Source organism: Carassius auratus, chromosome 42 (genome assembly GCF_003368295.1).
Source record: "Carassius auratus strain Wakin chromosome 42, ASM336829v1, whole genome shotgun sequence".
Classification (NCBI taxonomy): domain Eukaryota; kingdom Metazoa; phylum Chordata; class Actinopteri; order Cypriniformes; family Cyprinidae; genus Carassius; species Carassius auratus.
In genome coordinates, this window is record NC_039284.1 from 4,749,347 (window position 1) to 4,774,484 (window position 25,138).

Here is a 25,138-nt window from a genome sequence, read left to right on the forward strand (position 1 = left end):
TTTTAGTAACTTAGTAAATTTAGTAACCTATAGTAAAGTTTTTAGTACTCCAGATTCATAAAATATGTATCTGGAGTAATAAGGTTTTTAGTTACTTTACTGTTGCAAATCTGCAACACCTGCCTTGAGAGGGTTAAAATTTTAAGGTGGCTCGACGTATTAATTTTTTTTTTTTTTACAGTGCAGGAGCAGTAATGGACACCAGTGGGTAAAGCCTTAATGCCAAAAAAAAGTTCTTATTTTGGCTCAAGTGTCTCAGACAGCTTTACCTTCTGGAACTCATTCTGTCTTGTCGTAGCAATTACTTTGGTTTGGACATCCATAAATGAATATACTGTTTGGGTTGCTGTGCAATAGTATACTGTTTGTGAACATTCCAAAGCTGCTCATGAGCAATGGGAGTGATTTGTGTATGTGTATTTAGTGCTGCGAGCTATCCTTTCAGAAACACAACTAAGACACAACAATAATGTCAGTGAAAAAATAAAAAGATTTCTGATGGCAAACAAGCACATCCACCTATGAAATAATCTTCTTAGACCAACTGACGTTTGAATGTGTCGAAATGACGTCACACTTGTTTGTTCTGTGATTTCACTTGAAGTGTATAATTCTTTATCAGACATTAAGCATTTACACGTGCATACATGTCTCATCTTTAACAAACCATAGTTGACCTAATCAGTTGACACTTACTTCAAAATAATACTTTGAACTTGAACTTTTCAGTGCCAACAAGACAAACTTGGGTGCTAATTTACAGAGCTTTTTCTTTGTACAGAGGCAGACATTCCATTGGATTTCACAAGCACCTCTTACAGAGCTAAATCTGGTCGCCAGTTTTTCAGTGGAAAATGGTCAGAGCTTGAAGCCATCTATGGCAAATCACAACAAACACTGTTGAACTAAAAAAAAACATCTCAGTAGAATACAGGCAGCTTAAATCAACGCACTGAGGATGAAGTAAAACGGAGGACCTTAAATCATAATAAAAGTTATCAAGGTCTTGATATATCAAGCTTCATGACAAATTAGCTGGGAATAATGACCCCACAGTGATGACCTTACAGACGGCCGCTGACCTGTGACTAAAGTGAGTTTCAGGGTGGAATATGGTCTACTGGGAGTGAACTGTACATGTCTATGTATGAGTCTAGTGTACAGTACTGCTGAGGTACACAACACTGAGACAGTGATGCTGATGATGGCTGCTATTTTCCGTATGTTTACCATCATTTCAGCTCTCTTGGGGAGGACAAACATGGCTCAGGCTGGAAAAGGCCATAGAGCAAGGGCCTCCCGAGGCCCTACACCCTCTCACGCACACATGGACACAAACATACACACGGTACTTCAGGAGAGATGGGCAAACAGAAAAAAAGAAAAAACGTAGGGAAGGCAAGACACAGGGTGACTGGAAGGGGAGGCGAAAGAGAGAGGGCCTGCAGACACAACACAGCTCAGAGTTGATTGGGAGTGACAGGCTGCTGATTAGTCAACTCGCAGCCTACACACACGCACAAACAAGAGCAGAGAAACGAACGTTTGCACGAGAGAGACCTACACTTACATGCACTTTTACATGTAACATTTTGTGGAGACATTTTCATGCACTGATAAACAGATAAACATCCTTTCACCAAACAAATCAAAGAAATGGGGGTTTATGATCTTCCCTAAAGTGTGTATTAAAGGATGGATCTTACCTTGAGGAGATAGACGGGAATGTTGCTAAAATCCACAGGGAGTTTGAGAAGGAATCGAGCAGAAAACTCCCCCGTCTAGAAAAAAATAAAAAGATAAAAGCACATGAAGAGCATCAAATAGTGAACACACACACAGAGACACACTCTGTAATTTTCCTCACACAGTAACCTAATTGTTAATGGAATAATTATGTCATTATTTCTCATCCTCATGTTATAACACTTGACTTTATTTATGCCATGGAACACAATAGTTCAGCAATTCTGAAGAATTGCCCTGATCACTTTTTTCCATCAAATTAAAAAAGCAGCATTAAAAAGACCCATAGCATATGTCTGAATGTTAGCGTGTATTGGCCAGCAATGTGTCCATACTGTGGCCCGAGATGCTGGGATTGGCTCCAGCATCTGTGCAATCCCACACAAGACAAACGGTTGGGAAAATGGATGGAAGACATATATTAGATTTTTCCTAGTCCTCTGGGCCCAGTTGTTTAAAAGTTATCTGATCAAATTGCAGTTGTTCAAAAAATAATATCAGATCACATAATCCAGTCCAGTCTTGGTTTTGATGTGGATCAACTCTCCAGTATGTGGTTTTTAGTAAAACTGGGATTCCTTTGTTTCAAACAATCTGAATTATGCTGATCCCATCAGAAGGGTGGAATTCAAGAACATCTGGATAAGGGTGATCCAATCTATTATTGCTACGAAAACCTGGCACAAAAGTAAAATTGATTGCCTGATCCTGGATCCAAGTGTTTTCCAAACCTGGATATTCTAATTCAGATTCAAACTTTTTAACAACTGGGAGTCTTAACTGGGGTAAAATGTGTTTAGGCCATTATTCATTGATAACCTTCAGCTGATGAAAGCAACTAATGTGTCAGTAAGTGAGAAGAACAAAATTAATTCAATATGTGAAATAATCATTTGCATCAGTCTTGTGAACTGGGCCAACGAATAATTAAAAAAGATCTGAGTCACATAATGTAGAGCAGCTTTATAGCTAAATCTTTTATAATTTTGCAACATCTGTTACTGAACTGAATTAAATAACCCTTTAACTACATTAAGCTAACTAATGACATACTGACCTTCTGTAGAGCTGCTTACAGCTGAACTGAACTTCCTAATTTATCAACTTTTCACTATTTTTGAACTGAACTGAATCAACACTGAGCTGAATTCTTCTGGAGAGCTGCTTTATAACTGAACTGAGTTTGTTTTCATATTCGCAATTAGTGATCTGCATTTATCCCATCCTAAAGGCGGGCGTACACGGTGCGATTTTTGCTGTCGTACGAGTTCGCATGCGATTTTTTTCAATCGTGTGGAAATCACGTATTCTCGTATGGTCGCGGCTCGTATCATTTGCGATGAATTACGAGCCGAGCAGAGTGGCTTACGAGCACTTCCCGACCTCCCGAACACTTTTAAATATGTCTAGTTTTAAATATGTCTAAAAGTTCGTGAGCTATCGGTTTGAATTCGTGTCATTTGTGCGGTTGAACGAGCCCATTTGTTGATTTATCTGAAGTTGACCAATCACGAACTAGGAAAACCACAGAAGAAGAAAGACGAAGACGGCTGCTGAAGTCTGCCAGGAACAGCGAGCGCTGTATGATGTTTCTTGCAACGTATTCCAATGCCTTTTTAGTTCTCTCTCGCTCTCTCTCACACACGCATATGTAGTTTACAGGGACTCTCCATAGACGTAACGGTATTCTATACTGTATATCCCAATACACTCACTACCTTTATCCATCACGAAAAATGCATGTTTAAAATTTCTATTAAACACCGTAAAGTTTTTTTTTTTAAACAGTAATTGTCCTCACAAACCATGTTTACATTTTAATACCCATTTCAGATATTTATAAACCATATACAAGAACACACACACAGGGTAACCAAAAGTCCCGGTTTCCTATTGCTGAAAAATAAACTGTACGTGTAGGAAACAGTCATGGCTCGTATCAATATTTTATTTGCAGTTATGACAGAGGGAGAGCAGTTATATTAGGCGTGTTCCACTTGAAGCACCGCTGCACGCACAGAATGATCACCTGTATGACATCAAAGTACCGCGAGAGCGATTCGAATGCATTGGATATGTGTGCTCTCTTATTGCTCTCGCGGTAATGTCATACAATGATCCTTCTGTGCGTGCAGCGGAGCTTCAAGTCGAACGCGTCTATCAACTTCGTGCGATTGCTTCTGGAATTCGCAGGTTGTAAAATTGTGTCGTATATCATCTCGTCCGTACGATTTTCAGATAAACTCACTCGTGCCGTGTGCGTGGACATACGATCTTCCAACCATCCGAATTCGCACCGTGTACGCCCGCCTTAAGTGCACACACAAAGTAGTTAGGGATGTCAATGATTAATCGATGATCGATTAATTGTGAATAAGAGATGCAATTGATTAAAGCTATCATGGTCAATTAATCTATTAATTTTGAGCTGAGTGAAGCTCATGCGCAAAACACGTGCGAGCGGCTGTGAGTGATGCTGATGGTATATAAATGCATCATCATTAATTAATTAATGTACAAATTAAGCTTTTAATGTGATTTAAACTTTAAAAGTACATTAAAATAGAAACAACACAAAGTTCTTTAACATGAAAAAAGCAGTAGAAATGTAGAAATATACCCAGATAATTGTTTCATATTGGGCTCTGCACTTTGCAGGGCTGCAGGACTGCAGGACAGATCGGCATCCAAAAGCATGGTCACGATGTTACATTTTCAGGCTAACCAATTATTCCTCTAATAAATAAAGCTAATACCACACTTGTCATAATCAGAGTTTATAATTTGTAAATAAATAATTGCTGGATTCAAAACAGCAATTAGAAGGCGCTGTGACCGACACTGACGATACGCTTTCCCGGAGCATTGAATGATGTCACTAAATGGTGACGCCAAAATAAGAACATTGTTCACAAGTTTCTGGATGCACCAAGGTTTTCAAGCTCTGGGACAAAATGGAATACTATAGCCTATGTAAGTAATGGGCCTAAAATAAAAATAACTATTTGTTTTCATTTAAAAAAAGCTAAGACAGCAAAAAAGCTAAAAAAGCTAACAGAAGTGTGGCGCGGCACTTCATAAACAAGTTATACGGAAAGGAAAGGATGACAACTCACATTTTGTTTGCTTGCTTTTTTTTACAAAATCACACATCTTCTGTTTTTATTGTGATTGTGCAAAATAAAAGTAAAAACTTTTGATAGTTATATCCTAATCAAAAAATGTTGTTCTGTTTATTATGAAAAGTAAAATACAATCAACCAAACGTATACTTAGCAAACACAGAACATTCCCCTGACGTTAGTTTTTGGTTTCCTTTGGTTATTTTTCTGGGAACCAAATACTAATGTTAGAGAAACTTTATTTTTTGGTTATTTTTTCACAACCATAAAATAACGTTCCCAGAATGTTGTATGGTGGTTATTTTTAAAATAACCTAAAAGTAACTTATAGAAAACGTTCCCTAATAGTTTTTTTTTTTGCAACCACAAAATAACATTCCAAGAACATTTTTTTTTTTTTAAATAACCTAAAAGTAACTTATACAGAACGTTCCCTAATGGAAATTTTTAGGTTATTTTTTGCAACCATAAAATAACTTATACAGAACATTCCCTTATGGTTATTCTCAGATTATGTTATACCCCTATAAATCTTTCCAATTAAAAGTTGCAGATGTTAATGTGTAATGACCTATACAGAGCCCTAAAATTTAATGCAGCATTTATTCAAATACAGAAATTAGATCGATCAAAACACGATTTAAATTATAATATTAAGCCAGGGTTAAGCGTAGAGTGATAACAAAAATAAAAAAAATTGTGGGTTTATTTAATCTTCATTTACTGTGTGCCTCTGATCTGCACGTGCTTCACCAGCACACGCTTTCACATGTCTTCCACAGAGAGTTGCACGCTCGCAGAATAAAAAAAAATAACGGTCATTTTTTGTTTTACTGGATGACTGACTCGCTCATTTATCGACCTCTTTATTGAATGATCACTTACAATTAATATATTTATGAGAGTAAATCTGATTTCAGAGAGACTGAAAATGCCTAACTGAAGAGAACATGATGTTAAGCGAGAAAGTTTTCTGTTTATGGATCAAAAGAAGGTCCCGCTGCATAAACTGTAACTTAAACTTCAGTGGTAAGAATAAATGTACTGCTTTCCTACTTTAAGTCAAGTAACTTTTTTTTTTCATTTATATGTATATATATATATATATATGTATGAATAAATGTCTTATTTTAAGTCATTTTTATTTGGTGTTGAAGAAATGTAAAATCTGGGTACTTCGTAATCTTAACATTATATATTAATGGACAGATTTAATTTTACATATGAGGGTTGTTGTGCTCAGAATATTACATAAACAATAGATAAAAACAGGATGTGGTTTTTATAATACTGATTAGGCGTACAGATCTTTCCATGCCGCTTATACTATACTGGGTCATGAGTGTGCTGGATGAATACCCAAGTACAGCGGGGTGATCATATCAGAGTAAAGAGTTTAGGGGAACATTATAATAACTTTATGGAAATGTTAGAATAACATTCTTGGAACCAAAAACTAACATAAGTGGAATGTTATAATAATGTTATTGGAATTTTAGATTAACATTAGAATAATGTTCTGGGAACCAAAAGCTAACATTCTGGGAACATTAGAATAATGTTTTGGGAATGTTAGACTAACGTTCTGGAAACCAAAAACTAATGTTCTGGGAACGTTAAGAAAACATTCCTGGCTAACCAAAAACAAACCATAAAAAATAACGTTCTGAGAATGTTCTGAGAACCAAAAATTGTTAACTGGGTAAAAGGATACACTGGTCAGTTTAAATAGACCGTAGCATACCGGTCCACACTGTCACAGACTAATGCACTGTGAATGCCAGATTTTTTTAAACAAATAGGCCTACCAGAACGGCAAAATTCATAATCTGACATTTTCCGGAACAGGATCCAGCAGGATCAAATTAAGTAATGTTTGATGTAAGCAACAGTGTGTTTTGCAGGAGCGCCAATGGAAGAGGTTCTCTGACTGCGCAGCACAGCCACACACGTTTGGGATAATTTTATTTGAAATTCCATAATGTCATTTGAAAACATTGTAATTGTGCTTTAAAATACAACAACGAGCACCACAAAACCATTTAAAGAGGCGCATGCAGCGGTCTCCGTACTGGGACAGGAAACCGTCAACATAGTAAAATGATCTCAAGCGTATGGCACGCTCTCTTCATTTTATCAAATCATAATAATCACATCTATTCATTTTATAATCCTGCTACTAGCATTTTATTCAGACTACAACCCCTTTAATTTGGGTGAGAAAGTTTTTTTGTTTGTTTTTTGAGTGGCTTTTGCACATCCTGTCATGCCAATGACTACGTGCTGTTGCAATAGATGTATTTTACAGCATTAAGGTAAACGATTGATCGATTAATTGATTAATTATCACTGTGAACACACCCAGAGCAGTGGGCACCCATTTTTTGCTGCAGTTGGGGGTTCGTTGCATTGCTCAAGGGCACCTCAGTAGTATTGAAGGTGGGAAAGAGCACTGAACATTACTCCTCCCTCCCATAAATCCCTGCCGGTACGAGACTCGAACCCACAACCTTTGGGTTACGAGTCCGACTCTGACTATTAGGCCACGACTTCCCTTTTTTTTTTTTTTAAGAGTTGATCTATAAATAAATGTGATTTGACTTGACTGCTGTCAAATGATTCATTTACAAATTAGAAATCACTACTTTTGTGGCATTAAGAGCTAGGGTGTATATCTTGCTTTTCAGTGAATAAAGGCTTAAATTAGTCTGTTCGTCACACAAATCTTTTCCTTTTATTATATTTTTGTTAAAGGAACTATATTAGTAGGACTTTGACTATATTTTTTACTTTGTATTGTATGTCCCTTTCAATGTGGTGTGCGTGTAGGGTTGGTACTGATGCATTGGCCAAGCCGCTCTTGTCAAGGTATGATTTTGATTAAATTTAGAATAGAAGTACAACACACAATGCCATACTCTCAGTGTTCACTTAAAATTCTCATCAAATGTTCTCCAGAATAAGTATGCCATAGCTATATTCACTTTCAAATGTAATTCGCTGTATGACTCCTTGTTTACATTCATATATTATGCATTACTTTGGTTACATCTTTTTAAAATTACACAAAAGTTTCCTAATCATAGACTGTTATCCCACAGACCACAGTTCACCACATCCCTTTAAAGACTAAAGCCCATGAAGCAACACACTCACGCCCACAGCCCAACACACTACACTCTTCCCAAAAACACGACCATATTACGGAACCCTCTGTGTGTCCATGTGTGAGGGAGTGTGTGTTCGTTTTTGAACCGGTTGTGCAATTTGCTTTAAACTTTATCAAAAATCCACTGCCTTGTGTGTGGATTCTGTGACATTGATGATAGGCTTACAACATCAAGTAGTGTGTGATTTTATCACACCACATACAGAAAGTTGCTGGTTCAAACCCCAAATGGTACGCATGATTCCCAGTTAACATTGTGCCCATGAATAAGGCACCTGGTTTTAGGTTGTTCCAAAAAAAGTATATATCTGGACTTTAAAATTTGAAAGAAGAGACTTTTTACCACTTCAATCAATTAGTTTATGAAATTTCATTAAGAGAAGGTCAGTTTGCTTGAAGGAGAGCTAAGCGATCCAGTACTCCAAATACATGCTTTAGCTGGCGGTGTGATGTTTTATATATTAATTAACCATTTGGATAATTTGGGTAATTAAATACTTTATTTTTCCATCCAGGGTGATTCCCTGCGTCTGGCCTAAGACACAGCAACACAGGAATAAGCTTCAGAATCCCCCTGACCCTACATAGTGACCCTATCATGTTAATGGAAATGTATAAGGCGATGCAGCATTTTTACCCAGCTGTTCTTGCGGCCAGCGTAGATCTCCATACTGCGCCCATAGTTGGGGTCTTCCAGCAGGCTACCATATTCAAAGAGCAGGCGGGAACTGTCACGAAGCCGCTGGCACTGGTACTGATGATACTGCTGCAACAGCTCTTTCACCAGCTGCAGGAGACACTCTGGTTTACCCGTGTCCCACGACACCAAGTGCTGCCGGAGGAGAGAAAGAGAGAGAGTGGGAGTCAGCATTTTATCACAAAAATAAGAAAAACTAGAAGATTGGGAAAACAGAAACATCTAGCACTTTTCAGCCCACTTTTAAAGATTTTGAGAAGCACATACATACATATATATATATATATGTATGCATGTATGTATATATAAACTTTCACATTTTTTGCAATCTTTGCAATTTAATAGATTCATTTGAAAAATCCATTCAAATCCATTCACAACTTATTTGATTTTTGTAACAAGATATATTTCAGAGTTTCATTATGGCTATTTAAAAAAAAATTGTATGGTAGGGTTATTGTTTTTATCCATCAGGGAAGGTCAAAATTGGGCATTCAGTAAACATACATCTCTGTTGACACCCATTGGTTGAAACTTAAGTTGCTTTGGTAACATTAGTCGAATAGGAAAGTCATTTCAGAGGAACAGCAATGTTTATTATGAACACAAATATGGTCAATTTTAATTCATTTTACCTTTAAAGTTAAAGTGTGAGCAACAAAACAGAAATAAAGTATGTTTCATAAAGAAAAAAAAGTTTACAAAAATTCCCCACATCTACCATGGTTTAAAGAGATTCTTCCACCCCACCTCATGCCATTGACTGAAAACACTTAATGGTGGCACTTGATCATATTTATATTAACGATTATGAGAAAACGTCCCTAGGTTACGTATGTAACCCTAGTTCCTCGAGGGAACGAGACGCTGCGTCTAGCGCTTTTGGGGAACACCTTTGACAAGGACAACTCTGAATATCGTGTGCAATCAGTTCAATGGAAGAGCGTGACGTCACGGACGGGGGGTCGTAGCGACCAGGAAGCTATAAAGGCTATATATCTCAACGAGACCAGATGAAAATTAAAAATTATCTAAGTTAAGAGTGTGTTAAAAATATAAAAGATTGGATGACCAATAATTTTCTCCTATTAAATTCCGATAAGAGAGAGATATATAGTCCTAGACTGGACTTTTGTAATGCACTTCTAGGTGGTTGTCCTGCATCTTCATTAAACAGGCTACAGGTAGTCCAAAATGCAGCTGCTAGGGTCCTTACCAGGTCAAGTCTCTGCACCGGCTACCTATTAAGTTCTGTATCAGTTACAAAATATGATTACTTACCTATAAGGCCCTAAATGGTTTAGCTCCTGCCTACCTAACTAGCCTTATACCACATTACAATCCATCACGCTCCATAAGGTCACAAAACTCTGGACTTTTGGTAGTTTTTAGGATAGCAAAGTCCACTAAATGAGGTAGAGCTTTTTCACATTTGGCTCCCAAACTCTGGAATAGCCTTCCTGATAATGTATATATATATATATATATATATATATATATATATATATATGTGTGTGTGTGTACACATGCACCATGCTTTTGGCATATAACAATAAATAATTTCAGTGTACAACATGTTGCTAAAACCTTAAACTAGCTTTATTAATCATCACGTTATAAAAAAAAATCCTCTTTGAATGATGCAGGTTTGATGTGGAATACAGATTGTAAGTGTAATCTGCAGAAAAACTTCAGAGACTTTTAGAGATAAGAAAAAAAAACAAAAGAACCGAGGCAATTAAAGTCAGATGGCAGGTTCCAAAGTGCTGAGTCGGGGCCTTATAACCCTTTATTGTCAAAATGTCAACTTGATGTGCACCTCCCCCCCCCCAACCATCTTGAGGTGGCAACAACACAGGATATCCTGCACCGGCAGGGACTCTTTCATCCCCTAACTAAGTCTCTATGCACCCCAAGCCCAGAAGCCAAAAGACGATGAATTCCAGCTTCATTTCTTGCTAAGGCAATGTGCCACAAAGCATGGGAAATTAAGCCACTGGAAAAGAGGAAACACTGTTCTCACACAGTTTTCAGATAAGATAGTACAAGACCTTGAGTCTGTGCCATATGCAATGCATGCAGGGAACAATGGTTTGGTAAGAAAATTAGATTTTTTTAAGGTTCAGACAGCAACCGAGCGCAGACTATTTACAGTCTTTCTTACTGCAAACACAGTGCTATTAGGGAAAGATGTGAGTTGAGTGGGTGTATGCCCAACACAGAGTTTGCATTGCCGTGTTCTTGCGCACTGCGTGAGCGGGAAAAGGCCTACATGCCAACACGATCTACTTGCCTTTCCTTCTCTCCTCCTACAGGCTGATCTCATTTGCATAGGTGATCCCAATTTGCATGAGCTTCCCTGACTGGAGCAGTGCACAGGTATGCAAATTCAGAGTGAGGGGGCAAAAACCAAATTGCCACCTTTTCACAAAGTGTTCCACCATTCTTTTCACTGGCCTAATTCTACCCAACAGCCAGTTCTGTCTCCGAGGCCCAATTGCTTGTTGATGCGTGATATGTACACAAGTTGAAATTAAATTTTAGTGACACTGACTGAAAATAAAATGCAGAATCTACATTTTTGCAAGCAAGTTGATAAACATGTATCTCGCTTAAAGAACAGCTCCTTGTCAAGGGTTAAGAATAAGACAAATAAGTATTCCTGTCACTGCGAGGCACAAACAAACACAGGCTGTGTTAAAATGAGTTTGTCAAACACAGTCTTGGGATTTTTAAATGATGGCTATGCAATTTCGACTTGATTTTCATCGCTCCCATGAATCCTTCCATCTACACGCCTGATTGAGTCACATACGAGCAGAAGAGAAGAGAGGGGACAGGGCACGCCTTCTGTCTAATGAGGCACACATTACACAACTTATTAACAGCACAACCCACAGCATACAGCCGAGCTTGTTACATTTCTTGGATCAAATCAAAGTCTTTCATCTTTAGTTAATGCAAAAGAAATAAAAAAAATGGAAAGGAAAGATAAGAGATGAGTTCTTCACCCATGACAAAGAATGAGGGAATGATGATAAGGGAAATAGTGTTTCTAGGGCAATCGATTCAGGATGGTTTTTCTTTTTCTTTTTTTTTCAGTAATGGTAAACTGGTTGGAGCCATTGCAAAGTTGTTACCACACATGCTCTGATACATGATACACTGGTGCTAAAAAAGGCAACATCAGCTTGAATCCAGCTCGTGACATTTCTAGTTCCTGTTCCTTCAGTTATTTCCTGTCCTTGATGCACAACCCTCTGAAACTTTTTAATATAAAATAAAACAAAATTAAATTTAATATTCAAACATTTGAATATTACAGTATTTACAGTATTTCCCCATTACAGTATGAATATATTTTTTGCATATATGTGTGTGTATGTCTGTCTAGTTTTTGTACAAACAATTTTGAAAACAAAAAATGGGATGGGGCGACTTAAAAAGTCCTTCAAATTGATCGTCAGAATTTCTGCAAAATTCAGTTTCATGTTGACTTTAAGAAACACTTCACAATGTTTTGAGTCATGGGCTAAATAGTTATCTCTCCCATCCTGGTTAAGAATTACAACACCCTAAAAACTGTTCCACTGTTACAGAATTTCAAATTCTTTACAGGATCAAGGGGTCATGAGAAAGTCAACTTTTCCACATACGAGGAGTGGTTTTCTGGATAATGTCTTAACTCTTTACTTTAAAAGTGAGATGACATCATTGTCCAGCATCACTCCCCTTGGTAGGGAGTAAGATGTGTGTGAAACAGTTATTACACTGCCATTATTCATCACATTAATACAGGGTGGATTTCTGCTATGGTAAAGCTAAAGATAAATAGTAGATATACTATGCTCAGCCATGCTACAAAGATCCAATCACAACAAGAGCAGAGATTTCCAGACACAAAACAGTCAGATTCCTATTTACAGGGTTTTGAATTAATTTGAGTTTAACAAGAACATTTTTGTTACAATGGCATTTCAGCCTAGACACACAAAGTGATTCCCCATTAACATATAGTGTGAACTGAACGCTGAACACTCAACCTTGGTAACCAAGGGACTGTCCAAGATGGCGCCCTTGAAGAGGATGCCCTAGCTCATATCTAAAAAATGTATGACCATAGCGGTTTTATCTGTTATTTTAAAATTCAGATTGATGCTCACAATTGTTTACCGTTGGCTTTTGGAAAGTCTTCAATGTTGTGGATTTTACAGCAGATATCTCAACAGTCTATGGATCATTGCATCACCAAAATATGGACTTGGAGAACTGAAAAACATCTGCAGCACGCAAAAAAATATTACAATGATTATTTAGGAAAAACCTTCACAATGTAATAAAAACGAAGAAAAAAAATGAACTAAAGGAACAGATAAACCTGCATAAATACTTAAAATTACAGCAGCCGAATATACCGGTACGGTACCTGCTGGCTTTAATGTTAACCCAACAACAAAATACAAAAAGAGAATTTTTTTTGGAGAATTAATAAGGATCAATGTAAGTTCAATGTAAATCTGATACAGTGATGATTATGTATTGCTTTATTTTACATTTGATTATTTTATTAAATTTCTGTTTTTCTTACTTGAACATTACTGCTAGACTGACCTACATGAAAAACATAAAGCACTGTTTATTCCATGTGTATCTTTTTTTTCTATTTTATGCATTTTGCACGTCTTTGGATTTTTGTTATTTCTTCTGAATTATAATAGGCTAGAATTATTTTACTTATTAGTATCAAGAATTGGCAACTAAAGTTAAAAACTTTTAAGATTTTGGTTAGAAAACACGCTTTAAAAATACAGACTCAAATAATTCATCCAAATCAACTTAAAAACGCTGTCTACCCAAAGATTCACGCCCTAGATTAAACAGTTGTTTAGATGTTTTTTTTTTTTTTCATCCATTAAGTGTAACATACTGTAATACTAGAATCTGTATCATGTTCAGAGAATCACAAGAAACCCAAAAAGAATTCTGACTTTGCCAAGTCATTGTTTTTTGAAAGAATTCTGAATGACATCATTTTATAAGAGAAGCATGACAGTTGTGTGAAGTACAACCTCTCATTTGACTGCTTTTCACAAATACTGAGTATAAATGACCCCAGAAAACATCTGAGGCATTCAGCAGCTAAATCCATGCCAGAAACCAGCTATGAGCCAGCTGATGACGACATAACCACAGCGGTTCACATACACAAGCCGTCTCCTTTAGCCACTTTTATCAGTCATTGCTCTATTTTAAGATCTATCTGTTCTGAGATCACGAGGGTCAAATGTCAGAGTTATCTGAATGCCACATCAACAAGAAGAGTTAAGCACTGAATGATTAGAAAAGATGACAATAACAGTCCGGTTTCTCAGTCCGACCTCTGTCTGTCTGGCCACTTTTCTTTACAGCTCTCTATAGATCAGTCTTAGCAAGAAAAAAGATGCCATTGTTTTGGAGAGGGAAGGGCTCATCCTTTCTGCCAGGAGAGGAAGCTGGGGCAGAGGCAGGACGCTTACACCAGCAATGACCTCATCATCCTGGGCTGTCTACGGTTACCAGCAACAACAGGATTCCCGTAAGTAGTGGGCGACAGAAAACAAGTTGGATATTGTTTAGGTGCATTTTAGGATGAAGCAATGAACAGCCCGAGGAGAGCTGAGGATGAAGAAAAAAAACGAAGGAAAGCTGACTTGAGGAATGTGCTGTGTCAGAGGAACTGTGTTTGGACTTTACCAGGGCCCCCAGAGAGTCTCTGTCACTTTGTGCTCCCTGGACAATATAATCGAGACAGCAGAATGCTAGATACGTGCCATAAAACTAAAGGCCTACGCAGGTACAGTGATGCAATATTTACACTTTTTCTGAGTCACTGCAAGTCCTGTCTGCCTGGAAACCATTTCTTACTCAGAGAGAGGACAAAGCAATCTTTATTGTGTAACATCTCATCATTACACACATTGCACAAAAATGTACCTCATGGTTATAAAGAGAGAGAGAGAGAGAGAGAGAGAGAGAGAGAGAGAGAGAGAATAAAAGGTGTTTAAAAGCAATTGGTTTTCAATGAATGACATCCTCATTGTAGAATCAACATAATATGATTATGATGTTTATGGTAAGAGACAACTTAAAAATGCAAAGGCAAAACCTTTTAATTGGTTAATGACGTAGGTGCAAGCACTTCATTATGTGCACTTTAACACTTTATTACACATAATACGTGTAGACGCGCATGCGCAAACAGAGCTAGAGCAAGATGAGCATTTGTGGTTAAAAAGTATATAAATGTTTGTTGTTTTTTTTTTTTTTTAAATAGCATTTGAACCTTTTTCTGCAAAAACCCTCATTTATTTTTTCAACTGAAGAAAGAAAGACATGAACATCTTGGATGACATGGGGGTGAGTAAATTATGAGGAAATTTTTATTTGAAACTAACTTTAACAGATATCGATTTTAAAACTCAATTTAATTTACTTAAATTTGCCTTTTGCTAATTCAGTTTTTATGAATTGCTATGTAGCTTGACACTTTACTATGTTGAATTTAATGCACTGGGGCACACTGACAAAAAGAGGGATAATAATTTAAAACAATAATAATAAACATATTTTATCTGTTCTGCAGATCTTTATGGAGTCTTTTTGTTTCACTGTTATGCGGCCACACTGGGAGCATTTTAAGACGGCAGTGTGAGTTCCTGTAAGCTGATCTGTCACAGCTGGGCCGAGGATGATGTGCCGTGGGTGTGACGCCTCCAGGTTCAGTAACGCCCGAGAGGCACACCCAGTCCTCCTCACCTTCAGAGCAAACCTCCCACACACACGCATGCACACACACGCACGCACACACAAACAGAAAAAGCTGCTCTGACAGGGGCTTTCTGTATAATAATGCATCAGTCACACTCAGAACAAAATCTTTTGGTGAGCAAATTAAACTATGTACATTTGTTGATAAAACTTTCTGTACTTCTTGGACTTTCTGTATTGAGTATTTTGATGCCTTTTGCAGCTAGTTTATAACTTCTCAAATTTCGCAAATAGAAACAGGCACAAAACAAGAGAGAAAATGTAATGTAAGGTCTTGAGGCTCTTTAATAGTTATTTCTATTTCCAAACTGCTTCTCCAAAAGTCTTTAAGAAGAGCTGTCATCTGAAATTCAGAGATAATTTTTTAAGGTGCAGCTAATATTTAAGCACCTTAATATAATTTTTCGTGCCGCTGGCAATCAGCCCCAATAAATAGCAACAAACTTGAGCATAAAATTAAAAAGAGGAAAAATATTTTGAGTATTAAATTAATCTGAGCTAGCGTCTAATTTGAGTGTGGGCAAGTGTTCAGTTTTCCTTATGAAGAGTGTCTAAAGAGTGCCAAGTTTAAGATCATACTAAATTGATTTTGTCATGTGTTCAAAGGGACTTGGCTGGTGAAGTCCAGAATGTTCTCTTCACTTGAACATTTTTTGCCCTTCATGACAACTGTGAGGGGTGTAATTTTTTACAGTCTATGCTTTTTCCCAACAAAGTCAAAACAGGTGCCTAACCTTCAGAAACTGACCTGTCTTACTTTGAATTTATTAAAAACCTGATTTATATAATTGTCCTTTCCTATCAATATATATTTATATAATAACAATACATTATTATATTAAATTAACATAATACAATGTCCAAACTTTAAGAATAAATAAATTTAATCTAAGCCAGAATGAGTAACAGGGTTACAAAAATAAAATACGTCTATTTTATACTAATGACCGAACAGGAAAGAGAATTTCCCAAATGAAAAAATAAAATAAAATAAATTGGAATGACATTGCCTTTTATTTATAAATATACAAAATATATACTCTTAAACAAAGCATCACCACTGGATCACAATGATATTGTGAACCACACACACAAAGATATTTCTGTTTCTGTCAATAGCTTGCCAGTTATAGCCGCATTAATTTTGGGATTTGCTTTAAGAGAACAGGAAGGAAAAGGAAATGGTGGTTAAGTGTGCCCAGGTTTGCCTGCCTCTGTATATGGTTATCCTGCACTGTATTGTTGTGTAACGAGACATGTTCCTTCAGCAGGAGGTAACAGCAGATGCTATTCTAACATGACTTTTTATTGCATCCACGATAGATCCTTAAATTCTGCATTTCCTTTCCCATAACAGACAACATTAAGGAACTTTTCTTTACCAGGTAATCAAGTCTAATGTCTTCACAGTAAATCTGCAAGATTCACCCATTATTGCCCACTAAGTGAAAAAAGGCAAGCGTTGCTTTCTTAGAAAAGCAACAGCACAATTCTCAATAAGCCACACAATTTGATGTAAAGAGTTCAGAATGGGTTAAAGCTTGATTGTAGGACTCACACATCCAGTTCAACTGCTTTGAAAAAGTTATTTGTATGGCTTTACTGCTGCATATCACCTTATTTAGTTCGCCTCAATGGTCACAATTAAATGGTGATCTCAACTGAGCTTAAGATACACTAAACCTAAAATAGTGCTTTGTTACTGAAAGTAAACTAGATGGTTAACCCTTTTTCCTAAAACCGTTTTTCTGTGAGAGCAGTAGAGGATTATAGCACATAAAGTCAGCAAATGGTGCAGAGGTGCCTCCACTCTCCTGCATGTCTGGATTTATGGCAGTTGAGGGCATTTCCCAAAGTTCACTCATGGTTCATGGTTCATGGTGCAGGCTATACACAGATATTTACAATTATCACTTTAAACACTTCAAACCATTGTTCAAAGCAGAATTCCTTGTGTGTAGGAGACCTGGAAGCAAACAGGGCCGGGAGAAATGAAAGGGCTGAAATTAAACAGGTCACTCAGGACAGAGTGCTGCAAAGTGTTTGGAAACTCCAGATGGGTAAATTTAAGAGGCTGGAGAAGAGTTAAGGTGAAAAAAAAAAGAAAAAAAAAAAGGTCTCAGTTATGAGATTTCAGTAAATCTGAAACTGAAAGCCTGAGAATATGTTAGTCAAGCCAGTTGTTATGACCGGGTCTTTATAAGACAGTGCCTTAATTATACAGACTGCATGACTAAGTGTCATGTCTTGTGTGAACTGTGTGTTTTTCCACCTGGAACTGATTCAGGGTATACATATATTTTTTTTCTGGTAGACATTTCAGAAAATTAGCTCTTAACAACCTAATCTTTGTTGTAAATAAGAGGTTTCCAGGTTTCAGGCCTTGTTTCATCTATATTATATTATTTTTTACCTGAAACTGGGGCAAATCAAACAAGGCCAGTCAGATAAAGTTTAGAAGAATAAAACAATGCATCTCAATAAGTTTACCAGAATCACCCATCACTAAATTAGAAAGAGATGACAGGGTGTACATTAAAACTTCTGTATCCAGGCACTGGTAACCCCTGGTTGTTCCTAAAATCTCCCTGGCTGATAAACTTCCCGGCAGTTTCCTGGTCAGTATAAACGGTGTATTCAAGCCATGGAAAATACAACCCCTCCTACCTCTCTATTGTCAATGCTTCATCCTTCCCATAACGCCAAGTGAATCGTAAAAAAAACAGAACTGCCAGGGTGATTGCCAGAATAGGCCTTAAAAAACTTGAAGGCAATTCCGGGAGACCAATGAAATATCCCTCCATGGGCACTGATGGGAAATTATGTATCCAGAGAAAGGGAGAGGGGCAAATGACTGGCACTTTAATCAATAGCATAAGAATAAACCATACAAAGATGACACAATATCCAATTATTGCAACCCTATAACACGAACCCTCCTTAAATTCATTAAGCTACTACATCATTAGAAGTTAAGCTTACACTATCTACACAAAAGTAAAAAATGTAAATAGATACTCCACCAATTTAGTTTAGCAAATTATCTCAAAAGGGAAATGTATAAAAAAAATTACAATTCATTATAATTTAAGGGTTAGTTCACCCGAAAATGAAAATTAGCCCATAAATTACTTACCCTGAATGCATCCTAGTTGGATTCTGTCTGCAGAACGTCAACCAGTTTATTGAATCAAACTGTCTGAAAGAACTACTGATGATTCGAAAACTGATGCAACCGGTTCTTGACGCGAGAACGAGTCAATCTTTTGTTCGTTATCTGGCTCGGCTTGGTGTTCATCTTCAGTTCTCTCTTCACAGCAGTTCAGTAAGTGTACTGTTTGAGTAATTGAATTACTCCGGGATATTGGTTTGTTTTAATATTTTGACTTGATGGTTTCACTTGTTCAGTAATTTGGTATTATTCTTTTGACCATACACCACTCTGTCCTGAATAAACCATCACTGAATTATTCAATAGTCACACTTATTAATTATTAAATAAAGTTACAATGCCTTCTAAATGTGGACCCTTTAATAATGGTCGAAACAAGGTCACACAAATGTGTGGAATATAACAGGATTACATCTCATCTCACCACAGGCTGAGATGTTTGCTGTCTAGACTGCAGCCTCGATTCTTCGCAGCCTTAACTTAAAATGAGCCTGCTTTGATCTCTCCAGTTTTCCCATTAATAACGTCTGATGTTCCATCCCGGAGCAACCTCACCACAATTAGTAGTGATAAAAGTATTCACAAAAGTAGTGAAGCTCTGTAGTGTGCAGCTGCAGCAGGGTTAGTGTTATACAGAGGCTAATTAAAGACACTAAACGGAGGCATGTTGCATACAAGAATCCCTTTCTCATAATTAAACATATAAGTAACTAGATGTACTTACTATATGGTTAGGGTTAGGATTTAGGTTTGGCTTAGGTTTACTTGCATGTAATCAATCATGCATAAATTAATTTATTTTACAATAGTAAGTACATGTAACATGTAACAAGTGTTACTAAGTTTTACAATTAAATATGCAGAGTGTTCTTACAGAGGGGAATACGGATATCACTTTTTATAACTTAAAAAGAAAAAAAAGAAAAAATTTTGAAGTGGAGCTTTCTACCACAGCGCATTAGCAATAACTAGTGTTCAGACAGTTATTTTATTACAATTCAAATCTATAGAAGCAAATACATAAAATGCTTTAAAATGATGTTTTTGCCTTGTAGTGTCTTTCCTTAGTTGATCATTGAGGTCTGGCTTCGTGATCTTAGAGGTACAATCCGGGAAGGACCGCCACTTTATTATACATTTTCCGCTAAGTTATGTAAGTGAATGGCCTGGTTATAGGAATTAAGTAAGACTGGAATAAAGCATATTTTTTGGCCCTCTTCTCAGCATGCTGAATCACTTTGGGCCAACTTCACATTAGTCTACAGGATTCGCTGTTGCTACTCTGACAATTGATTGTTATGGTTCTCCAGCTAATAATGGACAATGGCATTACAACTGTAAAAACCTTAAAAAAAACATGTTTTTTAAGTTATCACGCAATTAATGCCCACTCAGTGGTCAGTTTTGGGAAGCTACTCCAGTCATGTACTTTATGTCCTTCTTTATGTCCTATTTGAACAGATTAAGAACAAAATTTCATATCATGAATAAAATCTAACAGCATTGACTACAGCACTGATAAAAGCATTTGGCAATTGCATTATGGCATGTGTAATGTAAATGAAAATGTTGGAAGATAACTGTCTCTTTGTACTTTCTAAAATGGTATATGCCCTACATATTAGTTTGTACCGTAGTGCACTCTTTGACCTTTATCCATGAAAGTGCCAAAACTTGAGCTTTTCAGGTGCTCACTGCTATATGAATGAAAGGTATCCGAATGAAATTGCTAGCGCGCTGCTGAGTCATATTTTGTTTCGTGCAGACAAATCAAACTTGTGATCTCTGTGGTAGCAACACAATCTCTGCCTAGTCATAATGTTATAAGTAATGTGTGCCTGTACTTAAGGATATCCAATTACAACACCAATACTAATAGCCTATTACAAAGAAGCATCAGGACATCTCTGCTGTTTTTAGTGTATTGCATTGCAAATGTTTGTTTTTCTCTCCTTAATATTTGGCTAAAGTATGGCAAAAATCCTATTTGCATTTGTGCACATTAGTTTAAAATTAGTTTCAGTTTTAAATGTCTGTTTTTCATTGTATTTTTCTGTATTCAAATGTTATTGGTTGAATATAAGTTTATCTTCAAAAATGAGGCATAATGAAACTATTAATTTAAGTTAATAAAACTTTAAAAGAGTTAATAAAACAAACAATTTAATCAAGCTTTTAAAATGTTATCAAATGAAAATATAACAATTAATTTACAATAAATTGTCTTTTTTTTTTTAATCAAGTAAGATGCTGCACAACAGAACTATATCAATGAAAACATAACTTAAAAAATATCTTGGAACTTTTTTTTTTTTTTTTTACTTTTTAAAGGGGGGGGTGAAATGCTCGTTTTCACTCAATATCCTGTTAATCTTGAGTACCTATAGAGTAGTACTGCATCCTTCATAACTCCAAAAGGTCTTTAGTTTTATTATATTCATAAAAGAAAGATAGTCTGTACTGATTTTTCCCGAAAAAACACGAGCGCCTGGAGGCATGACGTGTAGGCGGAGCTAAAGCATCACGAGCACCAGTAGGCTTTTGCGTTGAGAGCGTTTGGAAGCTGTGACACCGTGAGGACAAAACCAACCAAAACAAACCATGGCTTACAGTCAGATTCATCCGTTTATTTATGATCCATAATCAGATCCCGAGGCTGAAACTGAACGAGAGCAGCAGCAGCAACGACTCACTCCGAGCGGGGCTCGAACCCGGGTCTCCGATGGGAGGCGGACGCACTAACAAGGAGGCAGAGATATTTGAAGCAGTATTACTCACCGCCTGCGGTTCCAACACACGATCGTGGCCCTTTTTCGTTGGGATTGCATCATCCTTAAGAAATAAACGATACGCAAATCCGTCGTCAAACTGGGCCATGTTTGTAAAACAAGCATCTTCGAAATGCAGGGAACAAACACAAACACTTGCACAACTCCGTTGATGCTCTGTAAAAATAAACTCCATCCACTGGTCCCTTAATGCTGTTTCTCTTTTGGTCATCTGTGCAGGGATGTCTTGCCCTGGCAACCAAAAATACACTTCTTTTGTGACATTTCGCGACGCTCTCGCTCTGATCACTGAATGCCTCTGCTCTCAGTGCTCTGCTATACGGGAGCGCGCGCTCTTCCGGCAGAAGTGCCCTCAGGACCCATATAAGGAAATTCCGCTCCATCTAACGTCACACAGAGCCATACTCGAAAAAAACTTTCCGAAACTTGTGACAAACCGGAAGGAGTATTTTTGGAATAGAAATACTCCTTCAGACGTACAACTTAATTTTTGAAACTTTGTCCATGTTTAGCATGGGAATCCAACTCTTTAACAGTGTAAAAAACTCAGTATGCATGAAATAGCATTTCACCCCCCCTTTAAGCTTCATTCTGCCAAATTTTATAAACTTCGTAAATCAGATCTTTTTAAAATACCCAACCATACCTTTTAGAGAAATATCTTAGGAGACATTGTGATAAATCTGAGTGCAGGGTTGTGCAACATTAACTTTGTAATAAGCCACATATTTACAAAATAAAAATGGAGGAAAATTAAAAAGCTTCAAAAATTTGTATATATATATAAAAAAAGACCCTACATTAATCAACTTTAAAAATACCAATGATGAGAACATTCTTCTAAAAAAATATATATATATTTCACACCTTAGTAATTCTTCTGGTGTCAGCTGTTCACATAAACCCAACATTCGAGCCATGGAAACAAAATAGTGGTCAGCAGCAAATAATACTTGTGAAAAACTGTAAACAACTACAAGTTTTGCTGAGACATCAGAAATTCCTCAAAGCAGTGTGAAATCTCTGCAATATTCCATGTAGCTAGAAAACAAGCCAGTGTCCAGCATCTGAACGCTGGTGATGTGAAAATTAGAATCATTAAACATGACACAGTCAGATATCTTTTTTGTTAGCTCAGTAAGATGCTAACGTCCCTACTTACAAAACCTATGTAAACTACTTTTTTTTTTCTTTCACAAATGTTCAAATTTATTACAACTAAACAAAATAACTTAATCACTTTTTAATTGCATTTACATTTATACATGAACTTCATTTAAAATTTACAACAAATTGAGAGGACTCACAACCCTGGGTCATGTGATTATGAAAAAAATAAAAAAATTATATGGAACAATTGTTTCTACGAATGGTGCCAAATGATTTACTGTATATCACTTATGCTCTTCCTAGTTGCTGATTATATGCACCCTTCAAAATAATTTACTTGTGAGGTACTATAAAACATAAGATTCTTCCTTTGAGGAATATGTCTACAGTATATAGGCAGTATATAGCAAGGCAGCTTGCTAGGTTTTGGAACAGAGCTGCATATTGACGGGTGAAAGATCAGGATGGAAGAGGCAATTGTTGATCTTGAGTCTCTCACATGCCAATGTGAAAATGATCAGTTTGCATGGGATGCACTGACAGATGAATTAAACCAGGAGAACCATATGGGAAGGATGAAAGCAAAAAAGATGAACAAGTCCGAGTAAGAACATATACAACTAATTAATACAGGCATTTTGGATCATTCATGTTTGGGTAAACATAAAAAAAAAAACTGTGCTTAGTGTAGTATAAAAAGGATGAAGAACAAACCAGCATAAGAAAATATCCCTGGAAAAGAAACCGAATGGCTGCACACACATACATGCCATTACGGAAAAGCTAAAACACAAAGCAAACAAATAGGCAGCGTGCAGACTTGGCAGCACAGAGGTGCTTCCCCCCTTCATGCTTCATGGGCAATAGTCATCGTCTCACAGACTCTGACATAAGCAGGGGATTTTTTCATTCCGTTCCTCCTTAAAAATAGCCTGGAGGACAGCTTTAAGCAATCAGTGAATGAGGAGTCTCAACAACAGAGTCAAGATTAATCTAGACCATGTCTTGCACAAACTGTGTCTCCCTTGCAAACATCATCTCTGAGGAACAAACCCATATGATAAATTCTCACTAATAATGAGAATTCTGTGTAATTTAACACACCATGAGAGAAATCTGGCAGGCCCCTTTGTGATGCCAGTAAATTTCGCCTATGAATAGAATAGAATAGAATTTACGGCAATATGACAATGGTCAGTGGAATCTGTTGTCGTGATTTTTCCACAATGTGATTACACAACATTCATTTTTATAATAGGGATATAATAAAAAACAATGATCAAGGAAACAAGGTAATGGCTCATGACTATTCTCTTATGGGGTTTAACCTATGGATCGTTTGTACAGACAGATTTGATGTCACCCATTTGAAAAATGTGAGTGTTTAACAATGGATGATTTGAGAACAACATACTGTATTGAGAATGCTGTGGATGTGTGAAACTTCTCAAGTGCACTTGAAACAGTCTGTAAGACTATGGGCCCTATCATACACCCGGCGCAATGCGACGTAAGACGCAGCGCATGTGTGTTTGCTAGTTTCAGTCCGGCCCCGTTCCGTTTCCTGTCCAGCGCCACGTCGTCTAATTAGCAAATGCATTTGCACCCATTTGTGCGCACATGGGCCTGTTGGTCTAAAAAAGAGGGTGTTGAAAATAGACTGCGCCATAGACCAACTCAAACCTGGTCTGAAGTCTAAAGTCAATGGCGCAATATTTTTTTGTTATTTAAAGAGTGCATTGTTAACTACATTAAAACTACATTCTGTGACAAAATTTTATTATTTACAAAATTATAGTGGATTTGGGTGTCCACCATGACACTTGCTGAGAGAAATACTGTAAGTGGAGTGATACAAATGATGAAAAGTTCAAAGATCACCAGAATATCATCAGAAAAAAAAATATGTAAGGGATAATGCATGACTAGCTGTGCATCAAACTATTTTAATGCATGTCACTGAGCGTGAACCGACACAAAGTGGAGGAAAATTATTAAAATAATTTAATGCACAGCTAGTCATGCATTATCCCTTACATATACATATTTTTTTCTGGTTCTCAAATCTGACTGGCTAAGATCCCTTTCCAGGAGTGTGATATTCTGGTGATCTTTGAACTTTTCATCATTTTTATTACTCCACTTGCAGTATTTCTCTCAGCAAGTGTCATGTATTTTTTTAGACTTTAAATATGCAGTTTGTTAATAAAGATAAGGTCTATTTGAAAATTTGTTTTAATGTTTTAAGAGATTTGAGCTCCAGAGTATCAGCAGTCGTTCAGTGCTCCTGAACCTGCTGAGAATAGTCTTAATTCGGCCAGATCTTAAGGAATTTGCCGCTGCTCTTATGTCTCTATAGTGGTTAAGTATGAGATATAATTTGCTTTAGGTAAATCTGTGGTCTTATTAATCTATTATTTGTTACAGAACAAATAGTTTGTATATTGTATAATAATTTAATGCACAGCTAGCCACACATTAACCCGCTTATACTATGGTAATTTGCCAGCATTGACAAATTAAAGC

The 25,138-nt window shown here is 36.9% G+C and overlaps 1 protein-coding gene and 1 long non-coding RNA gene across 2 annotated transcripts in view; one reads left to right on the top strand and one right to left on the bottom strand.

The window, feature by feature from the left end:
- The window catches only part of LOC113060452 (BRISC and BRCA1-A complex member 2-like), a 92,611-nt gene that overhangs the window by 49,945 nt on the left and 17,528 nt on the right, over positions 1-25,138 (bottom strand). The window contains exons 5-6 of the mRNA XM_026229380.1: positions 8,675-8,869; positions 1,707-1,781 (exon numbers count right to left, since the gene is read on the bottom strand). Of these exons, the coding sequence (XP_026085165.1) occupies positions 1,707-1,781; positions 8,675-8,869 (270 nt within the window). The remainder of the gene's footprint in view (positions 1-1,706; positions 1,782-8,674; positions 8,870-25,138) is intronic.
- Positions 13,436-15,709, top strand: LOC113060453 (uncharacterized). Its single transcript, XR_003278254.1, has 3 exons — positions 13,436-14,846; positions 15,048-15,130; positions 15,357-15,709. It is a non-coding gene; the product is annotated as an uncharacterized LOC113060453 (long non-coding RNA).